Source organism: Megalopta genalis, chromosome 1, assembly GCF_051020955.1.
Source record: "Megalopta genalis isolate 19385.01 chromosome 1, iyMegGena1_principal, whole genome shotgun sequence".
NCBI lineage: Eukaryota > Metazoa > Arthropoda > Insecta > Hymenoptera > Halictidae > Megalopta > Megalopta genalis.
The window spans coordinates 36707916-36729510 of NC_135013.1; the positions used below are offsets into that span (position 1 = coordinate 36707916).

General features: G+C 40.4%; 5 protein-coding genes across 12 annotated transcripts; 4 read left to right on the plus strand and 1 right to left on the minus strand.

Annotated features, from left to right (window-relative positions):
- Positions 1–388: 388 nt before the first annotated feature.
- LOC117223196 (uncharacterized) lies at positions 389–3567 on the plus strand. Its single transcript, XM_033475375.2, has 2 exons — positions 389–2249; positions 2376–3567. Coding segments are annotated over exons 1-2 (1455 nt in total). The 5' UTR covers positions 389–795; the 3' UTR covers positions 2377–3567.
- A 180-nt stretch (positions 3568–3747) lies between these two features.
- Positions 3748–5202, plus strand: LOC117223201 (uncharacterized). Of its 2 annotated transcripts, XM_076526985.1 has the most exons (4): positions 3748–4035; positions 4306–4494; positions 4570–4816; positions 4888–5202. In XM_076526985.1, exons 1-3 carry the CDS (start codon positions 3985–3987, stop codon positions 4798–4800), a joined length of 471 nt encoding a protein of 156 aa, XP_076383100.1. In that variant the 5' UTR covers positions 3748–3984; the 3' UTR covers positions 4801–4816; positions 4888–5202. The 2 variants fall into 2 exon arrangements, with proteins under 2 accessions (XP_076383100.1, XP_033331271.1); XM_033475380.1 differs by having other exon boundaries at positions 3749–4035; positions 4570–5202.
- Positions 5203–5721: 519 nt separating this feature from the next.
- Positions 5722–9992, minus strand: Sln (monocarboxylic acid transporter silnoon). Of its 2 annotated transcripts, none has more exons than XM_033475372.2 (5): positions 8882–9992; positions 8381–8524; positions 6799–7723; positions 6210–6430; positions 5722–6024 (listed from the first exon to the last, which is right to left on the minus strand). In XM_033475372.2, the coding sequence occupies exons 1-5, from the start codon at positions 9492–9494 to the stop codon at positions 5849–5851; spliced, it is 2079 nt and encodes a 692-aa protein (XP_033331263.1). In that variant the 5' UTR covers positions 9495–9992; the 3' UTR covers positions 5722–5848. The 2 variants fall into 2 exon arrangements, 1 of the variants encoding a protein (XP_033331263.1); XR_013034949.1 differs by having other exon boundaries at positions 5809–6024; positions 6099–6430; positions 8882–9990.
- Positions 9993–10559: 567 nt separating this feature from the next.
- On the plus strand, positions 10560–18155 carry Nmdar1 (glutamate ionotropic receptor NMDA type subunit 1). 3 transcript variants are annotated; one of them, XR_004490869.2, is made up of 18 exons: positions 10562–10733; positions 10940–11115; positions 11447–11698; positions 12231–12425; positions 12541–12641; positions 12717–12890; positions 13455–13568; positions 13647–13794; positions 13883–14111; positions 14398–14532; positions 14613–14767; positions 14834–15068; positions 15739–15887; positions 15982–16139; positions 16240–16412; positions 16713–16966; positions 17077–17299; positions 17736–17752. XR_004490869.2 is itself a non-coding variant. In XM_033475369.2 (17 exons), exons 2-17 carry the CDS (start codon positions 10954–10956, stop codon positions 17976–17978), a joined length of 2877 nt encoding a protein of 958 aa, XP_033331260.2. In that variant the 5' UTR covers positions 10560–10733; positions 10940–10953; the 3' UTR covers positions 17979–18155. The 3 variants fall into 3 exon arrangements, 2 of the variants coding, with proteins under 2 accessions (XP_033331260.2, XP_033331261.2); XM_033475369.2 differs by lacking the exon at positions 17077–17299 and having other exon boundaries at positions 10560–10733; positions 17736–18155; XM_033475370.2 differs by lacking the exons at positions 10562–10733; positions 17077–17299 and adding an exon at positions 10741–10863 and having other exon boundaries at positions 17736–18155.
- Positions 18156–18943: 788 nt separating this feature from the next.
- Positions 18944–21549, plus strand: Snx3 (sorting nexin 3). Of its 4 annotated transcripts, none has more exons than XR_013034966.1 (5): positions 18944–19263; positions 20084–20179; positions 20277–20401; positions 20493–20611; positions 20947–21549. XR_013034966.1 is itself a non-coding variant. In XM_076526973.1 (5 exons), the coding sequence occupies exons 1-4, from the start codon at positions 19099–19101 to the stop codon at positions 20591–20593; spliced, it is 492 nt and encodes a 163-aa protein (XP_076383088.1). In that variant the 5' UTR covers positions 18946–19098; the 3' UTR covers positions 20594–20611; positions 20947–21549. The 4 variants fall into 4 exon arrangements, 3 of the variants coding, with proteins under 3 accessions (XP_076383091.1, XP_076383088.1, XP_033331270.1); XM_076526973.1 differs by having other exon boundaries at positions 18946–19263; positions 20488–20611; XM_076526976.1 differs by having other exon boundaries at positions 20493–21549.
- The last annotated feature ends 46 nt before the right edge of the window (positions 21550–21595 follow it).

Here is a 21595-nt window from a genome sequence, read left to right on the forward strand (position 1 = left end):
ATACAAATCTGTCCGGTTCTTTGTCGAAATGAAAGGGATGAAATGTTATCAAAATGAAGTTACGTAATGATAATTACAATGTAAGAACAATTTGTAAAACGCTGTTGTTTTGTAATCATGTCGACGAGCGTTTGGTAACCATCACGTAAAACATTTAAATGGCATAACACGTTCATCAGTAAGAAACCTTAATTTACTTTTCTATAATGATCTATATCACTTTCGATTTTTTAATAAAATTACCATATCAAAATAGTTAACGTACATTCATATAATGTAAAGACCACCAATTTTTGCTCTGAATCGATCCAGTATGTTCCGAATTCTTATTTTTATCGCTAGCATCATTCGAGTCACGCTACAGTATGCTAAAAGTGTAAACATGATTCACAGTCATTAGAGTACAAGCGTAGTTAATTAAATGAAAAATGAGAACATTTAGGAAACAGAGAGTCGAAGAAGTAGCATTTACCTACGAGTAGCTGATAGAAAATGGTTGAAATCGTTCCATCGAGATATTAATATATTATACGCTGCTCATAATTTATAGTGTCAGAAGACCACAAAAGACAACCAACTTGCAATACTCGACGTGTTTGTGCCCGAAGCAAGAAACGGATTCGAAAACAGAATTCGAATGAGTTCACAGTTTGTACTGGTTGGACACAAGAATGGGTATCTCCACGACAACTTCGACCGAATGATCGTCTAGAAGTGCGAGATGTGGTTCGGGGTCCATTTTTCTCACCAAAACTGTTACGAACGCAACCATACGTTAACAGGTCATGCCGTGGCATGAAAGAAGATATTAATTACAACAGACGAGGCATTCCCGACGCATGGCGCGAGTATTTAGCTTCCAGAGGACATTGCGGTGCAACAGAGGCACGTGTTCTGCAAAAGAATTTGATACCTTGTTACGTCAGATGTCTCGCCACCGACCGTCTCTGGAACGATCTAGGTTTAGCCTTCGTACAGGGTATTCCAGATCCGTGGAAAGATTTGTTTTGCCTTCAAGGAAACGCTTGCAAGAAAAAGTCTACCCCGCAAATTGCCAATAATTACGATGCGGACGATGAAGCAGAAATGGAAGATTTTGTTACTAGCTATTGTAGCTCTGCAAAACAACATGGAGGTGGTACCAGAGATCATCCCTACATGATACAAGGTGAATCGAATTTGCCATCGTACGATGTGAAAACTTTTCGAACGGAGGAGCATATTTCGAGCGATGCAAGAGGTAAGCAAAATAAAATTAATCAAGTAACGGTTGGCCAAAGTCCGAAGTCACCAACTTCTTCGATAAGGGTGAAGAACGTTGGTACTATAGCGGATGGAGCAAACAAAATTCAGAAAGAGCGCGTTAGAAATAAACGTGTGGTTGTAAGAGGGAAATCTTTTGCGCACGGTGAAAAGAAGTTGTCGGCGAAGACATTAAATCTCACGGTTACGAAACCAACTGTTAAAGAGAGGATTGAAACCAATCTAATCGAAAAAACAAATCAGGATGTATGCGTAGTTCAGCCTAAAATGATGCGAAATTTCACATCTTGTAGTTGTAAGTTACAGAATCTCATCGATTCGAATGTTCAACGTTTTCCCAACTGCACGAGTCTGCTGAATGAGGTAAACGTGTTGCAGCACGTGCTTTGCAAGAATTGCGAAGATGTTTATCACGGAAATAATCCACGGAGACCAGATCCTGCAACAAATATCATAAACGCCTCCGGACCTATCCCGAAGTGTTGTTCCAGAAGGCAGAAAATCGTAGAGTACGGAAAAATGTGCAAACATACAAGACTGAAGCTTCGCGGTTGCATACAGAAGACGAAGCAACAGTTCGACAATTTTAGTTGTCCGAGGCAATTGGAAGGGGAGGACGTAATTGTCAATCAGGATCTGAAGCTGGTATGCTGTCGCTGTGATTGTCCTTATCTGAGGATCGCGTCGCCGAATCCGATCGATCGGAAAACAGACAGCAACGATAGACAATCCTGCAGGATGCAGAATAATCGCCGTATAGGGCCGCGCGAACGCAGACGCATTTCAAAATACGTTGCAACGCGGAAACACGGGAGCAATTGCAACGATTCCGAGAATCGTTCGAGAACGCGCGCTGAAAACAAAGCGAACGTTTCTAGACGTGACCTTCAACAGGCGTTACATTCAAAGGCTGCTAAGCGGTCCGAAGCGTCGAACAAGAATGTTAATAACTATACAAAGTCGGATGCTGGCAGCAACAACAACTAGTTAAGTAACGAATAGGATAGAAAATTCATTTCGGAGATCGTGTTCTAAAATCGGCTGTTAGATACGAATTCTACTAACTAGGATAAAAGATAAGGACAAAATGGCTAGGTTACTATGTATTCTAGGAAAGGAGATAAGAAGAACGAAAATGGGTGCGTCTATATAGGTTTGACCACCAATGACGAAAAAAAATCAAAGTGTCCGAGGTAAAGAGACATCAGAATGCGATATGATAAGGTTTCAAGAGATTACGTATGTGATAAGTGGCGGCCAGACGAACGTGTCGATAACTCTGTAATGACGATATTGGTGTCACGGCTCAAGAAAGTTTTGCCGCGAATACGATTACTTCGACACACCAAGTGAATAATGCTGTTCCGATAAGGAAATTGCAAGGAGGAAGGAGATGTTGTCACGATAATAAACTATCAATTAGGAATTCCGACGATTTCAAAGGTTCTGGAAGTAGGGATAATAAAGGCTAGAGAACATGATTTTGTATCACTCGAAATCTGCATATGTATTTACTCTAGCAGAACATATTAAATATTTACAAGATACCTTTAAATCTAACAAAACAAACGCTACTTAAATTGTTTTCTTACAAGTGGATTATTTGTCTGTGAGATATATCGAAGATTCTAGATTATTTTTTTTAGATAGGAAGGCTTGAGTGTTCCCTTGAATTCGAATGTTTCACGTATTATTGAATTATGGTATTGAAAAATACTCAAAACATCGTGGAGGAAATTGGTATAAATGATAAGAAAAGCATTTTAGAATGTTTTGTTTGTCTGCCTGTCACCGCGATAAAATTGAGTAATTATGCTTTAAATAATTTCATATCTAAATTGGCATGGGTATATTAATTAATAAAAAACTTAGGAATGCAGGAGCAATGTAAGCCTTTATCGCAGTATCAACAAATCTTAACCTAACAATAAGGTTCAATGTCTCGCTATAACAAGTTCCATATTAGAGCAGAAAGATTAAACAAGTGTCTCAAGGACAATAACATGCATCTTAAGAAAAACACGAAATGATACAACTGGATAACAATTATACTCAATCACTGATATAAGTAATTTAAAAAGATATGCACATAACATACAATGTATATTTATCTGAAAATCAGTGTACCTTTTTTGATTTGTGATGAATACGTGAGTACTGTTTATTCATTAATTTGTACACGAAATAAAATATATGTAAGAAATATTTTGTATTATAGTATACTTATGGAATCAGTGATCTGTATGCATAAAATGTCTTTAAAACATAAAGTTATTTGGTTGATTATAATATTCAATTAACTAATTAAGATTATATAATAAAAATCATAAATTGATCAGATACTATCGAGGAACTTAAATATTGACACATTTGCAAACACAAAGAACACTCGCGACAAAAGCAACTAAAATTCCATGATTGGTCCATTCTCCTAATTGCCTTTCACCGCCATCTGTCAACTGTAGCACGAATTATTTTCTATTGTACTCCTTTTTGTTCATTACTACGACTACGACTGTCATTACTTATTAGCGTGATGTTAAAGGAAGTAAAAAGTATTTAACGTCACAGTGAGGGCTCTTAAAATGCATATTCATCGATACATAAGTTATTTTTGTGCTGTGATGTCATCACTTCGTGATATGGTTTAATGATACATGTTCCTAGTCGTATTTTTTAATTGTAAATAACCTAATCGCTGTAAATATATTTTTTTGTAATATGGCAAAGACTAAAACAATCAGCAAAGGCTGCCCAAAATGTGAACAGCAGGTAAATTTATTATTTGAGCTTTAAAATACATTTTCTTTACTTTAGTCACACTAAATTCTCATCAATCAACTTATAGGTAAAATAAAATGAAACCATTTGATACTTAAATGATTAATGAATTTAATAATGTCTTTTATGAATGTTAACAAAGTCAACAAAGATTAAAATGTAAATTATTTTTATGAATTATAAATTTTATTTTATTCGTATATCTATCATTAGTATATTAAAATATTTACTCTACATTAATATTATAATTTGTCTGTAAAGGTACCCGTTGCCTGCAAAGCATGTCCATGTGGTCATTCATTTTTTAATGCAAGACGCAATTCTATTAAGAGTCCTCCAAGTCCTGATAGTGGAGTAATGAAAACTAGACGGACTAATCGAATTAAACGAGAGAAACCAAATTATTATGATGCTTTAGAATATGATAAACAATCAAAGAAAAGTGCTAAAGTAAGCCATAGTATCGTAAAACTTCTATGTATTGTATAAAAAAATGAACATGTATAAAAAGGTTATTTACTTTAGATAAGAAAAGCAACAGATGCAGCTAGCGACATTGACTGCCGACAATTAAATAAAAAGAAGAAACGTAAAGTGAAAAGTAAAGGAAAGAGTGGGAGTAATAATGGATTAGGAGATGATGATGACGAAATGGAAGGAATCAATGGTTTGTCAGCAGAGAAACAGCTTACATGCTCTTTGATATTGCAAGAATTAAATAACAAAATGAGAGTGGTAGCTTGGAAGCCGACATGATCCCTTTTATTTATTAGTGGGTCTCTTGTTATCACATTCGCTAGCTTTTTTCTTACTGATTAACTCCAATATAATTATTTGATACAGATATTGGAGTACTTTTATGATACAATCTGTTAATTGCATTCTAAAGCATTGAGATAATATTAGATAATTTTATGCATGGACTAAATAGATGAATTCATAGATGCGGAAGACTGTTTTTGGTGGTAAATCTTATACACACATGTTTTACAATAAATTCTTCTTATCTTCGCCTTTTACTATGAGACCACAGTCTGTCAAGACTTTTGAGCATTGTTTCATATAAGAAATTAACATCTAAATATTAAAACCAAAAGAGCAAAGGCAATACACGTGAAAAGAATATAACTTTTATTAAAGATCACTGTGTTTAAATTACATCTGTCTTTTTTTTTCTTTTTGTATGAAAAATATGTATTTTCTACTAAGATTGTTTCTTTCATCGCAGAACCTGCCGCAGTTCTTCGTTTTCTACAAATAATCATAATGTAACATGTAAATATGATGTACATACTGTTTTATATATATATATATATATATATATATATAATATATATATATATATATATATATATATATATAATATATGTATATATATGTATATATATGTATATATGTGTATATGTATGTATATATATGGATATATATGTATAATATAAATATATATAAGGCAGATTATAATGTACATATAATAATATTCGTTCTATAATTAAGTACTTTTTACTTAAGAATAATTTGTAAATGAGGAGGGTTCATTTACCAATAAAACTAGGAGGCGTGCATTTATAAAAGTTTATGAAAAACCCTTACCTGTCGCGAACGAGGTATTTATCATATTATATCTTTTGTTTTTTTTTTGTACGAATACAACTGAACCAAGCAATACATCATAGTGGATTAATTGTAGCGACAAATGTTGCGATTTTTTTTATTAATTCTCTATTACACATTCGTTCGGTTTTCGTTTGTTTTGTTTTTTTGGTATTTTTGTTTTGGTTTTTTAAATCACACTTGCAAAATATCTTTATTCTTTCACAGTCGCCTCTGCTTGCGTATCACCGTTATCAGCGTTAACGGTCATCTTCGATGATTTCGATACTTCGTTAAAAACCAGTAGTAATGGTAGACCTCCCATGACCATGCACGTTCCCATGCAGAGAAAACATACGCTGTAACTTCCAGTTACATCGCGCAGGTAACCTGTAATCATTTTTCGTACGGATAATGCCATAGTCTACGATGATCTCTGACTAGAGACGCGAAGAAAACGATACCTCAGCTGAGACTACCATGCAGAAACCGAGAGCACCTTCGGACTTATTAATTTGTAACATTAAATAAATCAAAGCATTTTATAATTCTATATTGTACTATGGATTAAGTACCTGCTAAAGGCGGAATAGAAATAGCTCCGACGCTTTGGAACATCCTAACGAGACCGTAGGTTGAGGATATTTTGTCGGTGCCGTATTGGTCAGCAAGAAGGACGGGAACTAAGAGAAACCAACAACCCAAACACAGTCCGTACATGCCAACTGAGCATGCCAGCACATAGAACGAGTGGGCCATCGGGATCGCTAGCACAGCTACACCAGCACCCACGACACTGTTAAAGAGAGCCAGAAAAATAACTCAATAAATCACACAATCGATCCTCTCACAAGTCAAATGCGTAAAATCACCCCACTGTGGCCACAATATAGGAAATTTACCTGACGTTGAATAAAATTTTAACGAATGGCTATAGACACCTTTAAGATGGAGTTAGCGACTATAGATCACCTTTGACCTTATCTGGGGAACCGAGTATCTATTTCTATACGTTCTTTAATAATATTTCTGCGGAAATATCGCAATACCTTCTTATTATTGAGATTCTGATGCAACAAATTTTAAATATCAAGTCTCCACAGTTGGAGACCAATGTCACCCTAAAAGTGACTATTTCTGCCTAGAGAAGGGTTGTTAAAATACCTTCCGATGTATCCTTTCCGTCGGTCGAACAGATGCAGGTCTGAGAGCCAGCCAAGTCCGAGTCTTCCGCACAAGTCAAGGGCAGCGGAAATGGCGACCAGATATCCGGCTTCAGACTTGGTGTAGCCAGCCGCGTGAACATACGCCGGAAGATAGTACAGCATGTACGGACTTCCGGTCGACATGAGGCTGACCGAGATACACATCATGATGAACTGCGGATTTTTCAATAGAGATAAATCGATGTATTGCATTATCTTCTCCATGATGGTTTTCGGCTTCTCGGGCAGAACTTGCGGCTCGGTCTGAGGAGGCTGACAGACCGCCGTGATCGATGATCGCAATGATCTCAACGACGATCTGGCCTTATACACACACGTGGAGTCGGTCGACAGATCCTCGACGCTGTGCAATATACTGGAGCTTCGTATCTTCGAGATCGGCTTCATCCTGAGACACTCGCCGATTACGTCCTTCTCTTCCTCGCTGTCGGTCAGCTCGACCGCCACCACGCCGTTCTGATGGAACAATTCATTCAACAAATTATGTTTGGTAGTGGAGTCGTGGTTCGCGAATATCAAGTCCAGCTTCTGCTGCTTCGCCGCTTCCAATTCTTTCGCGGTCGGTGCGCTTTCAACTTTCTCGAACTTCTCGACAATTACGTCCAGCGCTTCCGGAGCGTAATTATTCTCAAGCGGCCGGTACAAGGTCGCGCTCACGCACACGTGGAGCATGCAACCGCCCAGAAGCAGGATCGTCCCATGGAAGCCGAAGCTCTCCACGAGGACCTCGATCAGAAGCGGAAACACGAAGCTGCCAGCGGCAGTGCCGGAAACGCAGATCCCGTTCGCCAGGGCGCGGTGCTTATCGAAGTATTGTGAGACGATGATGATGCCCGGCGTCGTCGATAGACCGCCACCGATACCTGATTCAAAAATCATCAACAGATTATGCCCCCTTGCATATTTTTCCCTGAAAGAATTTCCGCTAAAATAGATAGGTATTTGCCATCGTTATGTCAACTGCAACAACGTTCGGGAAACGTTGGGGTCATCTTTCAAAGGGCCAAGGCTTACGACAGCCTCGACGGCAATGATTACATAACTCTTGGTATTTCCGCGTGAGTTTGCAACCGTCTTGGTTTGGGTGAACACGAAGTAGTCAATACTGAATGAAAAGAAGTTTTGGCAAAATTTCCATGAAACCGGAACGTAATTCTAGATCATTCGCGAGATCCGTCATCGATCGCTATATAGAGCTTGCAAACGGTCCAAGGAAAAATATCTTGTTCGTTGAAAAAACGATATTTACGTTTACCTCGGCGATCGTGTCGAAGCAGATATATGTATTTAATTACACGAAATAATTGGTCGCACCATCGTTTACGATTTTCTATTTCCAATGATTCGCACCCAGACCTCTTACGTAACGAGTCGCGTTGCTCAGATATACATACAACGTTCGAAATGCATATACAAAACGATCCGATCAGAGTGTTACGAAACATACAGGCGTACTCGGTCCCGATCACAGAGTACACCTCCACGTTTTCGCAGCGTCGTATGCGAAAGGCTGGACAAACCTGTTAAAACTCCAAAAGTAAAAAAGAGGTGTATCAAGCTCGTGGCAAAGTAACTTAGAGTTAGTCCTAAAGCGCAGAACAATCCTCCGACGAAGACGACCGCCCGACAGCTGTACTTCTGGCAGAGCATGCTCGTCACGGGTGCTAGAATATCGAACAAAACATTGAATCCTAGCTAGGCATCCTTGACATCGCGTTTCGTAGCATCAACTCGTTCACTTTCCAGTCCTCCCGAGAGAGAAAGAGAATCAGGTAATTTCGCAGCTTGGAAAGGGGCTGGCTTGCTGATTCGAAAAAAAAAAATCGTCGGACCGACTAACAAAGTCCTTTTATTGCCACGAGCCACGCGCGTTAGTCACCAATTTACATGTAAAACTCCGCGTGACCCAGATCCGAGTCGAAGGACAGTGAACGTGTTAAGTGTACCGAAAGCGTTCCCCGAGTCCACCCCCTGGAAACTGAACGCGTCTATCCTTCTGGATCGATTCGAGGATTACTCACCAAGCGCTAGACAGAGACAAGACAAAATAGCCGGTATCCAGGACGCGACGGAGGCCGAGGAGTCCTTGAACGTTTCCATGACCTCGACGTAGAGGACCCCGTACGATTTGACCAGTCCGGCTACCCAGAACTGGACGAAGAACGCCCCGAACACGATCACCCATCCGTAGCCACCGTCGAGTGGAACGTAGGTGATGTTCCTGGGCTTCCTGGCCTCGTTCCTCTTCCTTTTCTTGGCGGCGGAACATCTGGTCGAGCGTAGCTCGCGTGACTTCGCGATCAACGGTCTGGCGGTCAGGCTCGATATCGTCAGAAGGTTGTCGTTGTCCTCGTCCTCGATGGTCTCCGGGCTCTGCAGATGGGGCGGTACGACCGGCGTCGAGGTGGCCGTCGCCTGCACCGATAAGGAGGCCGGCCTCTTCGGTGACGGCACGCCTGTGCTCAGGTCGAACACGGGCGCCGAGTGTATGGACAACAGCGAGCCCAGCTGATTCTGTTGATTCATATTCTCGTCGATGCCGTTCGTGACGACCATCTCCTGCGACGCTGTCGCGCAGGCGACAGGGTCACGCTCGACCGAATCCTGGAGGCTCCATTCTCGTGGTAACGACATATTTCAGTGGCTTCGTTCACAATAGGGGGACCGTAATACATTGGAGTTACGTTACTTGGCCTTTCTTCGCTCGCTGGACTTGGTAAACTGTCGTCTATCCTCTGCTACCTTCCTCGCAACCAGGACAAACCACACTGTTAACACCGTGCGCTGATCGCTGGCCGGTTGTCTTGGTACCCTCCGTCTCTCTCTCTCTCTCTCTCTCTCTCTCTCTCTCTTTAGTTTCTCTCCACGTTCTCCACGGACTCTGCCCTTCGAAGCCGCCCCGAGGAGTACACCCTCTACGTGCCACCCTTTCTTGCTCTCTGTCTACGTTCCCCCTGTTCGTCCCCCGTTTTGATTTCGGATTACCAGCCCGTCGTCCTGCTTCTCACCATTTACACGTTCCCCAGGATTCTCCTGACTCGGACTAAGGGCACTTGGTAAATAACCGAGATGAAAGTGGTGCGCACGCAGGGAGGTCGCCACCGAATGGAAACTTACGGGATCGATAGCCACCGTCGACGCACTGGCATCTCGCGGTAGTCACCACCACGTGGCCTCCTGAACAATACAAGAGGGCTATCGGTTTGTTGTCCTGCGGTCGACCCACTTTTCCGCAACCGCCGTCGCTTTAATTGCTCCCGATCGGATGATCCTCGCGAGAAAGCGAGCCGCGATTTCAATTGCCATCGCCGCGATCGACGGTTACCATTAAAAGGGATAGATGATCGCGACGAGAGGTCATTTACGAAAAACCTCGCTCGTCGTTAAATGCCCCGATGATGCTTCTTCAGGTTTCCCACTCCCACGTCAATACCAATGCAAAGTTTATTGCTGTCGATGAGACTATCGAACGACCGGTTGAATTACTCAATCGCTCGACTTGGTAATGATTCCCCGACGTGTTTCCCCGCACGCGGCTTACCCGATCGATCGCAATGCTGCTGCCGATCGAATCGTCGATATTCGAGGAACAAACGGGGGACCCGGTGTATGGTCGAAAACGGCCGTAATGATCCGTTGAAAAAACACAAAAACAGCCGAAAATCGCGATAGTGGGGACGGAGACTGTGCGCAGCATCCGAACGGATCAATGAGTCCCCGAGTTCTGTCTCGCAGATCCACCTTCGCGCTCGACGTTGACGCTGGTCGTCCGTTTCTAGGGAACCTCGGCAAGGGCGTGAACCGTTTTCCAAATGAGTCGAACCGGCGGCTCTTCTGTAATTGCGTGAACGGTCTCTGGCTGGACTCCGATCGGTACGTTCGATTGCATTTTCTCGGGGCCGACGACAGGCAATTTTCTTTCTCGTTTGAGTATCGTATTAACGAGAATGTCGACGGTAATCGTTATCGGAAACCATGGGACCATAATTTTGCTATAACAGCGGTATTTTTAACCGATTTCTACCTATTTCGTTCCCTTACCGTTTGATAAACAGCATAGAATGTATTGCTCCCTGTAGATCGATCCCCCGCAATGGCGAAATACGAAGGAGCCTTATTATTCCTCCTCTTGATTGTCTTGAACGACGAAATCTACAATGGACACGCCGAGTTCCAGGCCAACAATCCCACCCTCTTCAACATCGGCGCTGTATTGTCGAACGAGAGCAGAGCTCATTTCGAGCAGAAAATCAAAGTAAGTAATAAGCGGGGGTGTGCTGTTCTCGAGGCGGGTCCATTAAAACGGTATCCCTTGAGGAACACTTAGTACCCGCCCCTCGTTTGAATATTTTAATTTAAAAAAAAAACCTTGACACGCGTCCAATTACTGGCCAACCCCTGGTCGGGTGTATTCGTCACAATCACGTGAAGTACGAATTTAAGAATCTGCTTTCAGAGGAGAAATAATTTGAATATTTTCTCCCGACGCTTTCGTCGATGTAGACATCGTTCATTATGCATGAAGACCTGTAGCTTCTCCGATTGGGAACGGACTGATCACGAGGGACAACGTTGGTTCGTTTCAGAACTTAAACTTAGACTCGAAGTACGTCAGGAAAGGAGTATCTTACACGCACACGGTGATCCAGATGGACTCGAATCCAATTAAAATGGCGCTGAGCGTGTGCAACTACTTGATCGCAAAGAGGGTGTATGCAGTGGTGGTCTCCCATCCCCTGACTGGGGACTTGTCGCCGGCAGCTGTGTCCTACACGAACGGATTCTACCACATACCCGTTATCGGCATATCGTCGAGAGATTCGGCGTTCTCCGACAAAGTGAGTCGACCCGTTTACCCCTTAATCTCCGAAAAACCGAGATCCTGACGACATTGAAACCTTCCAACCTTCTGGCCGGAAATAATACCAGCCTTGACTCGAAAGTGGCTTGCAAACATTGCGAATCTTAGCCGCGAGAATGACGAATCCTCATGCAAAATGCTGCTTGAATAATTCATAGGTACAAGTTTCAAGGACCTCATTAAGACATCGAGTGACTCTTCAATGTTCAATTTAAATGATTATATTTCATACATGCGAATATACGAGGGATTGTTTCTCGTTTTAGACGATCTTTTTTAGACTGTTCTCATTAAAAGGAGGGAAACGATTAATTACACTTTACGGTCTAATAGACCAAAATTCGTCCAAGTTGCCACAAATAAGATTTCCAAATAATACCTCCATTACATCAGTATCGCATTACCGGAATTATTACGTGACACGCGTCGAAGATTTTATTGTACGTTTACGAACTCTGTCGCAGGATGTAAACAACCATGCAATATATAGTAAATCCCACCTGTTTCAGAACATTCACGTCTCTTTCCTGCGCACGGTACCGCCGTACTCGCATCAGGCAGACGTGTGGGTGGATCTTCTGAAACATTTTAATTACTTAAAGGTGATCTTCATCCATAGCTCCGACACCGATGGCCGGGCTTTGCTCGGCCGGTTTCAGACCACCTCGCAGAACTTGGATGCGGATGTAGAGATTAAAGTTCAGGTAGATCTACACGAAGGAGAGCGTATTAACTTCTCCTCTATTACTTGTACGCCTGATTAGAACTATAAGGAGCTAACTATCAAAGAAAAAATCCATGAAACGTTATTCCGAACAGGTGGACCCCATCATCGAGTTCGAACCCGGTCTGGAGAATTTCACGCAACAGCTGATGGACATGAAGTCGGCGCAATCCAGAGTGTGTTTGTTGTACGCGTCGTAAGTATCCGCCGTTGTTTTCCCTAATGACTTAGCATTGGTTAAATACCGATCATCCTCTTTTCTGCTTTATAGAAAAACTGATGCGGACGTAATCTTCCGAGACGCTGCAGCCCTGAATATGACCGGCGCAGGATACGTTTGGATCGTCACGGAGCAAGCCTTAGATGCGCCAAATGCACCGGAAGGTCTTCTCGGCTTGAAATTAATTAACGCGGAGAAAGAGGAGGCTCACATCCACGATAGTCTGTCAGTTCCTTTTTCTGATCCGTACATTGATGTGTAGCTTCGTGTCTAGATAATGTTGTCCCTGTTCCACCATCAAAAAAAACCGTGAGAGACTCTGATACACGCGCATGGGAAGACTTACGAGTCAAGAACCTCGTCTTGTCGAGGCGCTAATGATGCTTGCCTTGCGATTGTTCACGCAGACGCCAGCTGCTCTGTTAGCTTAAGCATCAGGCTGTCCTGAAAGTTTCGTTTTCTATTGAGACGAATTCGAAATAGTTTCTTCTTTTGTGAAAGCAAACTTTTAGAACAGGATGGTACGATCTTCCTTGCATCTGGTTTTCTCGTAGATGCTGCATGCAACAATTGCTTTTTTCTATTGCCTCCGAGCAGACATTCCAAATTGAATTTAAGATAGTTTTATATTGAGCGTCAACGCTTAAATTAAGACCGTCGACATTCAGGAGCTGCTAACTCCTTCAGAATGAATAGTACGAAATATGATTACTATGTCCTATAAGAAGGCTATTAGCGGAGGTAGAAATTAACTTCCTCTATCCGTAATTAGTGAGGTGTATGTTGCAGGCTGGTACTGGTAAAAGCATTGAACGAAATGAACAAAACAGAATTGATCACAGAGCCGCCGAAGGATTGCGACGACTCCGGCACCATTTGGGAAACTGGGAAGAGTCTGTTCGGGTACGCTTTCCGTCCACTACCTGCATCTTTGCTAGATCAAGTGGTGAAGATTTATGCTATCACGCATTCTCAATTTAGATTCATCCGGAAGCAAGTACTGCCGAACGGTACCACCGGAAATGTAGCTTTCGACGACAATGGGGACCGGATTTTCGCCGAGTACCACATCATCAATATTCAGGAAAGAGGCGAAAGGGTCTCCGTTGGAAAATATTTCTATCCCATTGTGAGCTATAGAGGAAACCATAATTTCATAAAAAAAAGAATTCTGATTACTTTGAAGAATTCGCGAAAAAAGAAATTTCATATTGCAGTTGAACGTGGGCCAGAATATCACCAAGATGAAGCTAATGGTGAACGAATCAAACATAACTTGGCCTGGCCGGTTACGAACAAAGCCGGAAGGTTTCATGATCCCCACGCATTTAAAAGTGCTCACAATCGAAGAGAAGCCGTTCGTTTATGTCCGCGAGATCTCCGAGAGCGAATCCTGCCAGCCGGAGGAGATTCTGTGTCCTCATTTTAACGCCACCGAACACGAAAGTAAACAGCGAAATCTTGTACAGTTCTCCGATACGATCGACCGATGTATTCTATTTGGTCGAGTCATAAATAACTTCCGTTTCGTTATTAGACATTTATTTTTTTTCTTTTGTTTATTTTCTTTGTCTTTTTTATTTTATCTATTTTAAACCCTTATCCATTTAGTGAAAGCAAAAATTCGTTTGTCCCGGTGACCTATAGGCGCTAGATACGAACAATAGAGTTTACCTAACTGCATCGGAACTTATTTTATGACTCGACTTAATAATTGTTCTACCGCTTTTAGGTACGAAAACGTACTGTTGCAAGGGCTACTGTATGGACCTGTTAGAGAAGCTATCGGAGACCATCAATTTCACTTACAGCTTGGCTCTGTCTCCAGATGGACAATTTGGCAGCTACATGATCAAGAATATCTCAGGTTGAAAATTGTTTTTTAGACGCAATTATATCAATTTCACCAGTAGAAACAAAATACTTCATTAGTGAATGCTGTATCAGGCGGCAAGAAAGAGTGGACGGGACTCATAGGGGAAATAGTCAACGAAAGAGCCGACATGATCGTTGCTCCTTTAACCATCAATCCAGAACGCGCGGAGTTCATCGAGTTCAGCAAGCCTTTCAAGTACCAGGGCATCACTATTCTCGAGAAAAAGGTATGATCTTGAATTCGTAATAAATTACTCTGCAGATTCTTGTACAAAATAAATCTGGACGCTCAGCCTTCAAGATCGTCGACCCTGGTATCGTTTCTGCAACCATTCAGCAACACACTTTGGATACTGGTGATGGTGTCGGTGCACGTAGTGGCTCTAGTTCTGTACCTCCTCGACCGGTTCTCGCCCTTCGGGAGGTTCAAGCTAGCAAACACTGACGGTACCGAAGAGGATGCCCTCAACTTGTCCAGCGCAATATGGTTCGCCTGGGGCGTCCTGCTCAACAGCGGTATCGGAGAAGGTATTGATCAAAACAATCCTAGAGATATCAAAGAAACTCAAAGAGAACAAACACCAAATATGAAATTGGACCTATGAAAACATAATAGGTACGAACGAGAAAAAGTTGCAAACTGAATCATTGTTTGAAACTTCTACTCTGTGCTTAACATCGCATGCAACACGGAAATTAACATCCTCGGTACACAGTAAACTTTTACGTACAGCCTTCACGCTCTGATTTATGATGCCCCGCAACAATCTTCCTGAAGACTCACGGTCTTCAGCTCGGCGCAGCCATGTCCACTTTTACCTGTAATCAGTGTAAAAGGAATTCTTTATTATCCTGTGGAGCGTGCCCCCATCCCCTAACGACCATTAACATTGAACCTCCAAGGAACGTATTTATAGCGACCGCTAATGTCTCCCTTTGCCAACGGGGGCATAATTAAATCGATTAAACAAGGACAAAAATGGAATCACGCAATGATTCTTATGCGCTCCCCACTAGCCACGTTTTAGCAACGAAAATGCTCGATGATACGGAAAATTACGACAGCTTGAACAGTTTGGATGACTTTTCAGCTTGTGTTTACGATGATCATTTTCAAATGCCAGAATTAATGAGGCAAGGGCGCGTCCGGGATTAGAATAGTTCGCATGATAAATGAGACTTCCTGTAATTTTAATAGGCACTCCGAGAAGCTTCTCTGCACGGGTATTGGGCATGGTTTGGGCAGGATTCGCAATGATTATCGTTGCCTCGTACACTGCCAACTTGGCTGCATTCTTGGTGTTGGAACGGCCGAAGACGAAATTAACTGGAATCAATGATGCTCGTGTAAGAACTTGCACAATTGTGTAATTCGTATACGCAACTTCGAAACTAATTAAAAATGAAGTAATTATTTCTAAAAGGATCTGTTCGTTTACAGCTGAGAAACACTATGGAGAATCTCACGTGTGCAACTGTGAAGGGCTCAGCAGTGGACATGTACTTCCGTCGGCAGGTCGAACTGTCCAACATGTATCGCACCATGGAAGCAAATAATTACGACACTGCTGAGGAAGCCATCAGGGACATCAAAATTGGGTAGGAGTCGCTACCCTTAAAACAATATTACGAAACTTTTGTTGCGTGTATACGAGAGATTAATAGGTAAGGATTTGGTGACGAGTGATACTTTTTTCAGGAAACTCATGGCTTTTATCTGGGACAGCTCTCGGTTGGAATTCGAGGCTGCTCAGGACTGTGAATTGGTCACTGCCGGAGAATTATTTGGACGGTCTGGCTACGGAATCGGTCTACAAAAGGGCTCTTTGTGGGCAGATGCTGTGACTCTGGCTATTCTAGACTTTCACGAAAGTAAGAGTCATTCCACGCTGATAATAACCAAACGCAAAGTGTTAGATCAATATAGTGTCTACTTTTACTTCAATCTATTCACCTATGGTAGTAAGCTAGCCTCGTGGTGCGTGACTTGAACCAAAATAGACGACCATGCGGCCAGCTCTGCGTTACATACGTGACTTGTTTGCTATCCTCCAGATTAAGATTTCAATCTACGTGTTATAGTTATGTCGGCCAAAAAGCTCTGCGTTCGCATCGACAACCGCAGCTTAATAATACACCAGAATCTATCTCTCTACTAAACGTTTCCCATAGGCGGTTTCATGGAGAGCCTCGACACGCATTGGATCCTCCAAGGAAACATACAACAATGCGAGCAACTGGAGAACACTCCGAACACGCTGGGCCTTAAGAATATGGCCGGTGTGTTCATAGTGGTGGGTGTAGGAATCATCGGTGGTATCGGTTTGATCATCATCGAGGTGGCATATAAGAAACACCAAATCCGCAAACAGAAGAAGATGGAACTGGCGAGACACGCGGCCGACAAATGGAGGGGAGCGATCGAGGTGAGAAAACCGGAGGGCGGATCCCCCCTGGAGTAATCGAATCAGTTCTTTCTCTTTTCTTCTGTTCGATATCTATCGCTGTCCTCTCCTCAGAATTGTGTGTTTATCAGTAAACCGCAGGCGGACGGGAGGAAGTAGGAGCGACGACAAGAAGTTCTGAAAACTAGTAACGACCAGAAATTCGACCGAGCACCAGTTTTTGCTTCTATCAGCTTTAGGGGATGAGGAATGTAATCGGGCTTCTACATATATTGCCGCAGGATAGCATTATTTCTAGACAGACAACAATCTCCATCTCTTATATTGCATCAGTATCGCTTTCGTTTACACAGGGTGAGCCATCGGGCACAAACATTTGAATGTTTTCGACAGATTTTGATGAACTAATACCAGTGTTCGTATACTGGACCCAAAAGCTCCTGCTCGAGTTCGACTGAATTTGCTGAAATCGTTCAGATGTTTTGTCTTCCCCGACTCACCCTTCATAGCTCTTGGTCACAAGTATTTATTATATCGGCTTTATCGTATTTATATGAGCTTCCAGTATCAGTTAAGCTACTATTAGAAGTACAAAGTATGACTGTAGCTCTTTGGGTGCTGGTACTTGCGAGTACACGAACGTTAGGTGCACTGAAAGAGTTCTTTATGCTTTGAGATACAGTGCAACGTAACTTGTAAGTCTAATAGATTTAGCTTAAGTAAAGAAACGAGTGCGATTTTTGCTTTAGTCGTTATCCACGGTTGTAATTCAGCCTAATTTTTCATGCAGAAACGGAAGACCTTGCGAGCGTCTATAGCAGCCCAACGAAGGATACAAAGCAATGGCCTAAATGATCCTACGACTGTCAGCCTGGCGGTCGACACGGTAGCTAGATCTAACCTAACTCCACGGAGTCCTGGTCGGGCATGGCCGGGTGATAGCGACATTCGTCAACGTCCAATCCCTCGGTCCGATGATATCAGACTGTCCCCTGCCGCATACACGGCGGACGTCTCACACCTTATTGTGTGAGCGAACTGATTTTTTATAGATCACTTGTATCGTGAATATGAAAATGTTATCACTGTCGTGAGAAGTTACGTTAGATATATATATATATATATATAATATATATATATATATACTTGCACAGAAATATCTGTGTCGAGAGTGTGTTTGTTTTATACAATAAACATCGTTACTTTAAAACTCTTCGCGTAGCCCGTTATCATTCCCTTCTCGATCAGCACATCCTAGATTGATCGATCGATAAATTATAACCGATCGTGCGCTATTTAAAGACCATTACACATTTTCTTTTCATTCCTTTCTGATTTCAGTTTACGCATACAATCATACGATTAAACAACCGGTTGCATTGTTACATGCGCATAATCTATTGCCTTCAACTTTCATTGCTATTATGCTCATTAGTGATGAGCAAGAAGTGACAATGAAAAATTAAAAAATTACGTTTCCAACTTTGTTGTCTAACACCTCAAAACAATTTAAGCCGATTCGCCAAATTTTAAAAAATTTATGTATCTCGCTTTAAAAATTACATACTTACTTTTGCTCTTTACTGTATGTAACTGCGTAACGTATTGTGTTTAAACAGAAATTTGTGTTGCTTCATTGTATCTATGCATATCCCGTTTGCAGCGTATCAACCATAACTTGAGGGTCTGATATGTTGTGAATATAATCAATTTTTAAATATTTTTAAATAGCATCATTCCCTCCATAGAACATGCAATACATAGATCCGGTATTTGATCTCAGATTAGTGCCCCTACAATTTAAAAATTACATTGATTTCAATCCTTTATGTTGATTCTTTTAACATCGCTAGTACTATTTGTATGAATACTGGTGTCATGTAATTTGATCTTTTCAAATCAAAGTGCATAGTATTGGTTTGATTAATTAATTTTTAACTGGACTCAACAACGACGTTAAATGCGATTCGAATTGATCCGTGAGTCTTCTCTCTGAGTATAGTTTCGTGCACCATGACCACGGACGTAACACATGAGAACGAATTGTGTCAAGTTTCTCGCCGCTGTCATTTGACGAAGTTTCCTTAACCATCGTGTTGGATTTATTTTCTACCTGGCTTCGAAACAGTTTAATTAGTTTTTAATCGTTAGGTATGGCAGATACGACCGTGGACGCGACACGCCGTTTAAATGTTAAAAAACAGACCCTAGACGACGCTTATGCAGCGCCTGCAAATTTCCTCGAGATTGACGTGATTAATCCAATCACACACGGCGTTGGCAAGAAACGGTATACCGATTATGAAGTTCGCATGAGGGTAAGTAAAATTTCTTTCGTTTGACAGACTTATTCAACTTTGTTGATATCGTGATGGATTAGAACAAAATACCTTGGTCATTTCATCTCCTGCGACGATATTCTTTTTTACCGCTTAAATGTAAGGCATCGCATATTATTGTCGAAGAAAATACACTGACGTGGACTTAAGATTACAAATTTAATCGAATTACATTCCGTCACGAATTCATAAATCGTTTAACTAATATGCACATTTACGATTGTCTTCTTTCCGTTAAAAATTCTGTACTGCAGTTGATGCACGCGCCCGATCGCAATATTGTCAATTTTCCGTCTTTAAATGTCATCTATCAAGCATCTTTTTAGTGTTTGATGTTATTTTTTAATACATAGAAGATTAATAAGATTCGGATATGTTGTAATAATGTCATTAGGTTCATCAATCGAATGTATCATGGGCAGTGTCTGTTATCTTACTTTAGGTGATAAAAAAGAACAGATACAAAAATTTATGTGATGCTCGGGTCCATTTATAGAATTCTAGATTAAATTGTACGAAAGATTCTGTAAACAGTAATTACCATAAGTAATTCATGTTTTACTTCAAATTTGTATCTAACAATAATCTAGTATTAATTCTGTATCTTTGTTTTGACTGCTTTAAGATAAAGTCACTTATAAATTTTAAGTCTTGTACAAAATGTCAAGTGAACCATTACTATGAATCATACATTTTAAATGATGCAAAATATATATTCCTTTAATCTATGATAGTCAATAAAAGAAGTAATGAATTGTTTTATTAATGGCTATAACAATTATTTTCTGTTTTTGTTCAGACAAACCTACCAGTTTTTAAAGTTAAAGATTCTACAGTAAGGAGAAGGTATAGTGACTTTGAATGGCTAAGGAATGAATTAGAAAGGGATAGCAAGGTCAGTTGATAATTTCAATAACATTTATTATTTGATATAGAATGTAGGTGTTCAAGGATTTTTTGTCATTTTAAAAATACATTTTTTATTTTTATAGATTGTAGTGCCTCCATTACCAGGGAAGGCCTGGAAACGCCAGATGCCTTTTCGAGGAGATGATGGTATTTTTGAAGAAGATTTTATTGAAGATCGAAGAAAAGGCTTAGAGGAATTTGTTAATAAGTATGTATATTCGTAGCATGAAAAGCTATAGCTCGTTACCGCAGTTTGTATTTTTAGTTTAAATAATAAATAACTTATTTTTTCAGAATAGCAGGACACCCACTAGCTCAGAATGAAAGATGTTTACACATGTTTCTGCAAGAAGCTGTAATAGACAAGAACTACGTACCTGGAAAAATACGTAATACATAGGTTACAATAAGATTCATTGCAAGTATATTTTCCTCCCCACCTTCAATATTTAAAGTCATATTTGACTATGTTAAAAATTTATTCTAGAATTTTGTAAAGGATCCTTCTGTATTTATATGCAATATTTAATCGAGCTTTCAATGCTGTGATGTCAAATTACAAAACTTGTTTCTTTGGAAGTAATTGTGTTTAAAACTTTGTGTATTACATACTCAGAAGGATCTAGGTGTCATCGTAAATCACTGAAACAGTGTGATACAATTTTTTTACTTGTATTTTGTTTAACGATATTGAAATAACATTGGCTTTTTTTAAGAGACGGTATATAATTTGATATTTATTATTACTTTCAGAGATTGCAGAGTAATATTAGATGCAACAGTTCAATTAATATACAAATACGAAATTTATGAATCCAAAAATATGACTTAGAAATGAGATATCAAGACGAAAGCTATTTATTTACAAGTTGTTCAATATAAACAGTAATAAGTAGTTTTTTCTTGCTTTTTCTTAAACAATTTGAGTAAAGTTATGTATATATTTGTGGTATCATTGCAAACATATATTTTGAAATCAAAAGTATTTAGAGTAAGATAAAGAGAAATAGGAGAAGAGTATAATATTTGCGAGTTACAGTTTCCTATTGGACAACTTGTAAAAAGCATATAAATTAATGTATAAACAGTGCTATTGCAACTAGGAGAGTAAGATATAATTCAGTTAAAAAATGGAGATAAATCTCTTAAAAATTGTTTATAATTTCATATTCTCTACGTGTGAAAGAAGTGTTAAGAAATCGAAAATTTACTGAACGTAATTCTGTTTATTAATGATAAAAGTATATATAACTAAGGCGTTTTAAATCTCCTTGTTATATACTTCTTGTTCTATTGTGACGATAGAATGCAGAAATAATATTGTACTGGAACCAACAGTAAAATCCATAACTTCTATGTTGTGTTTTTATATTCTTTAAATTTACACTATAAGCAACATTTC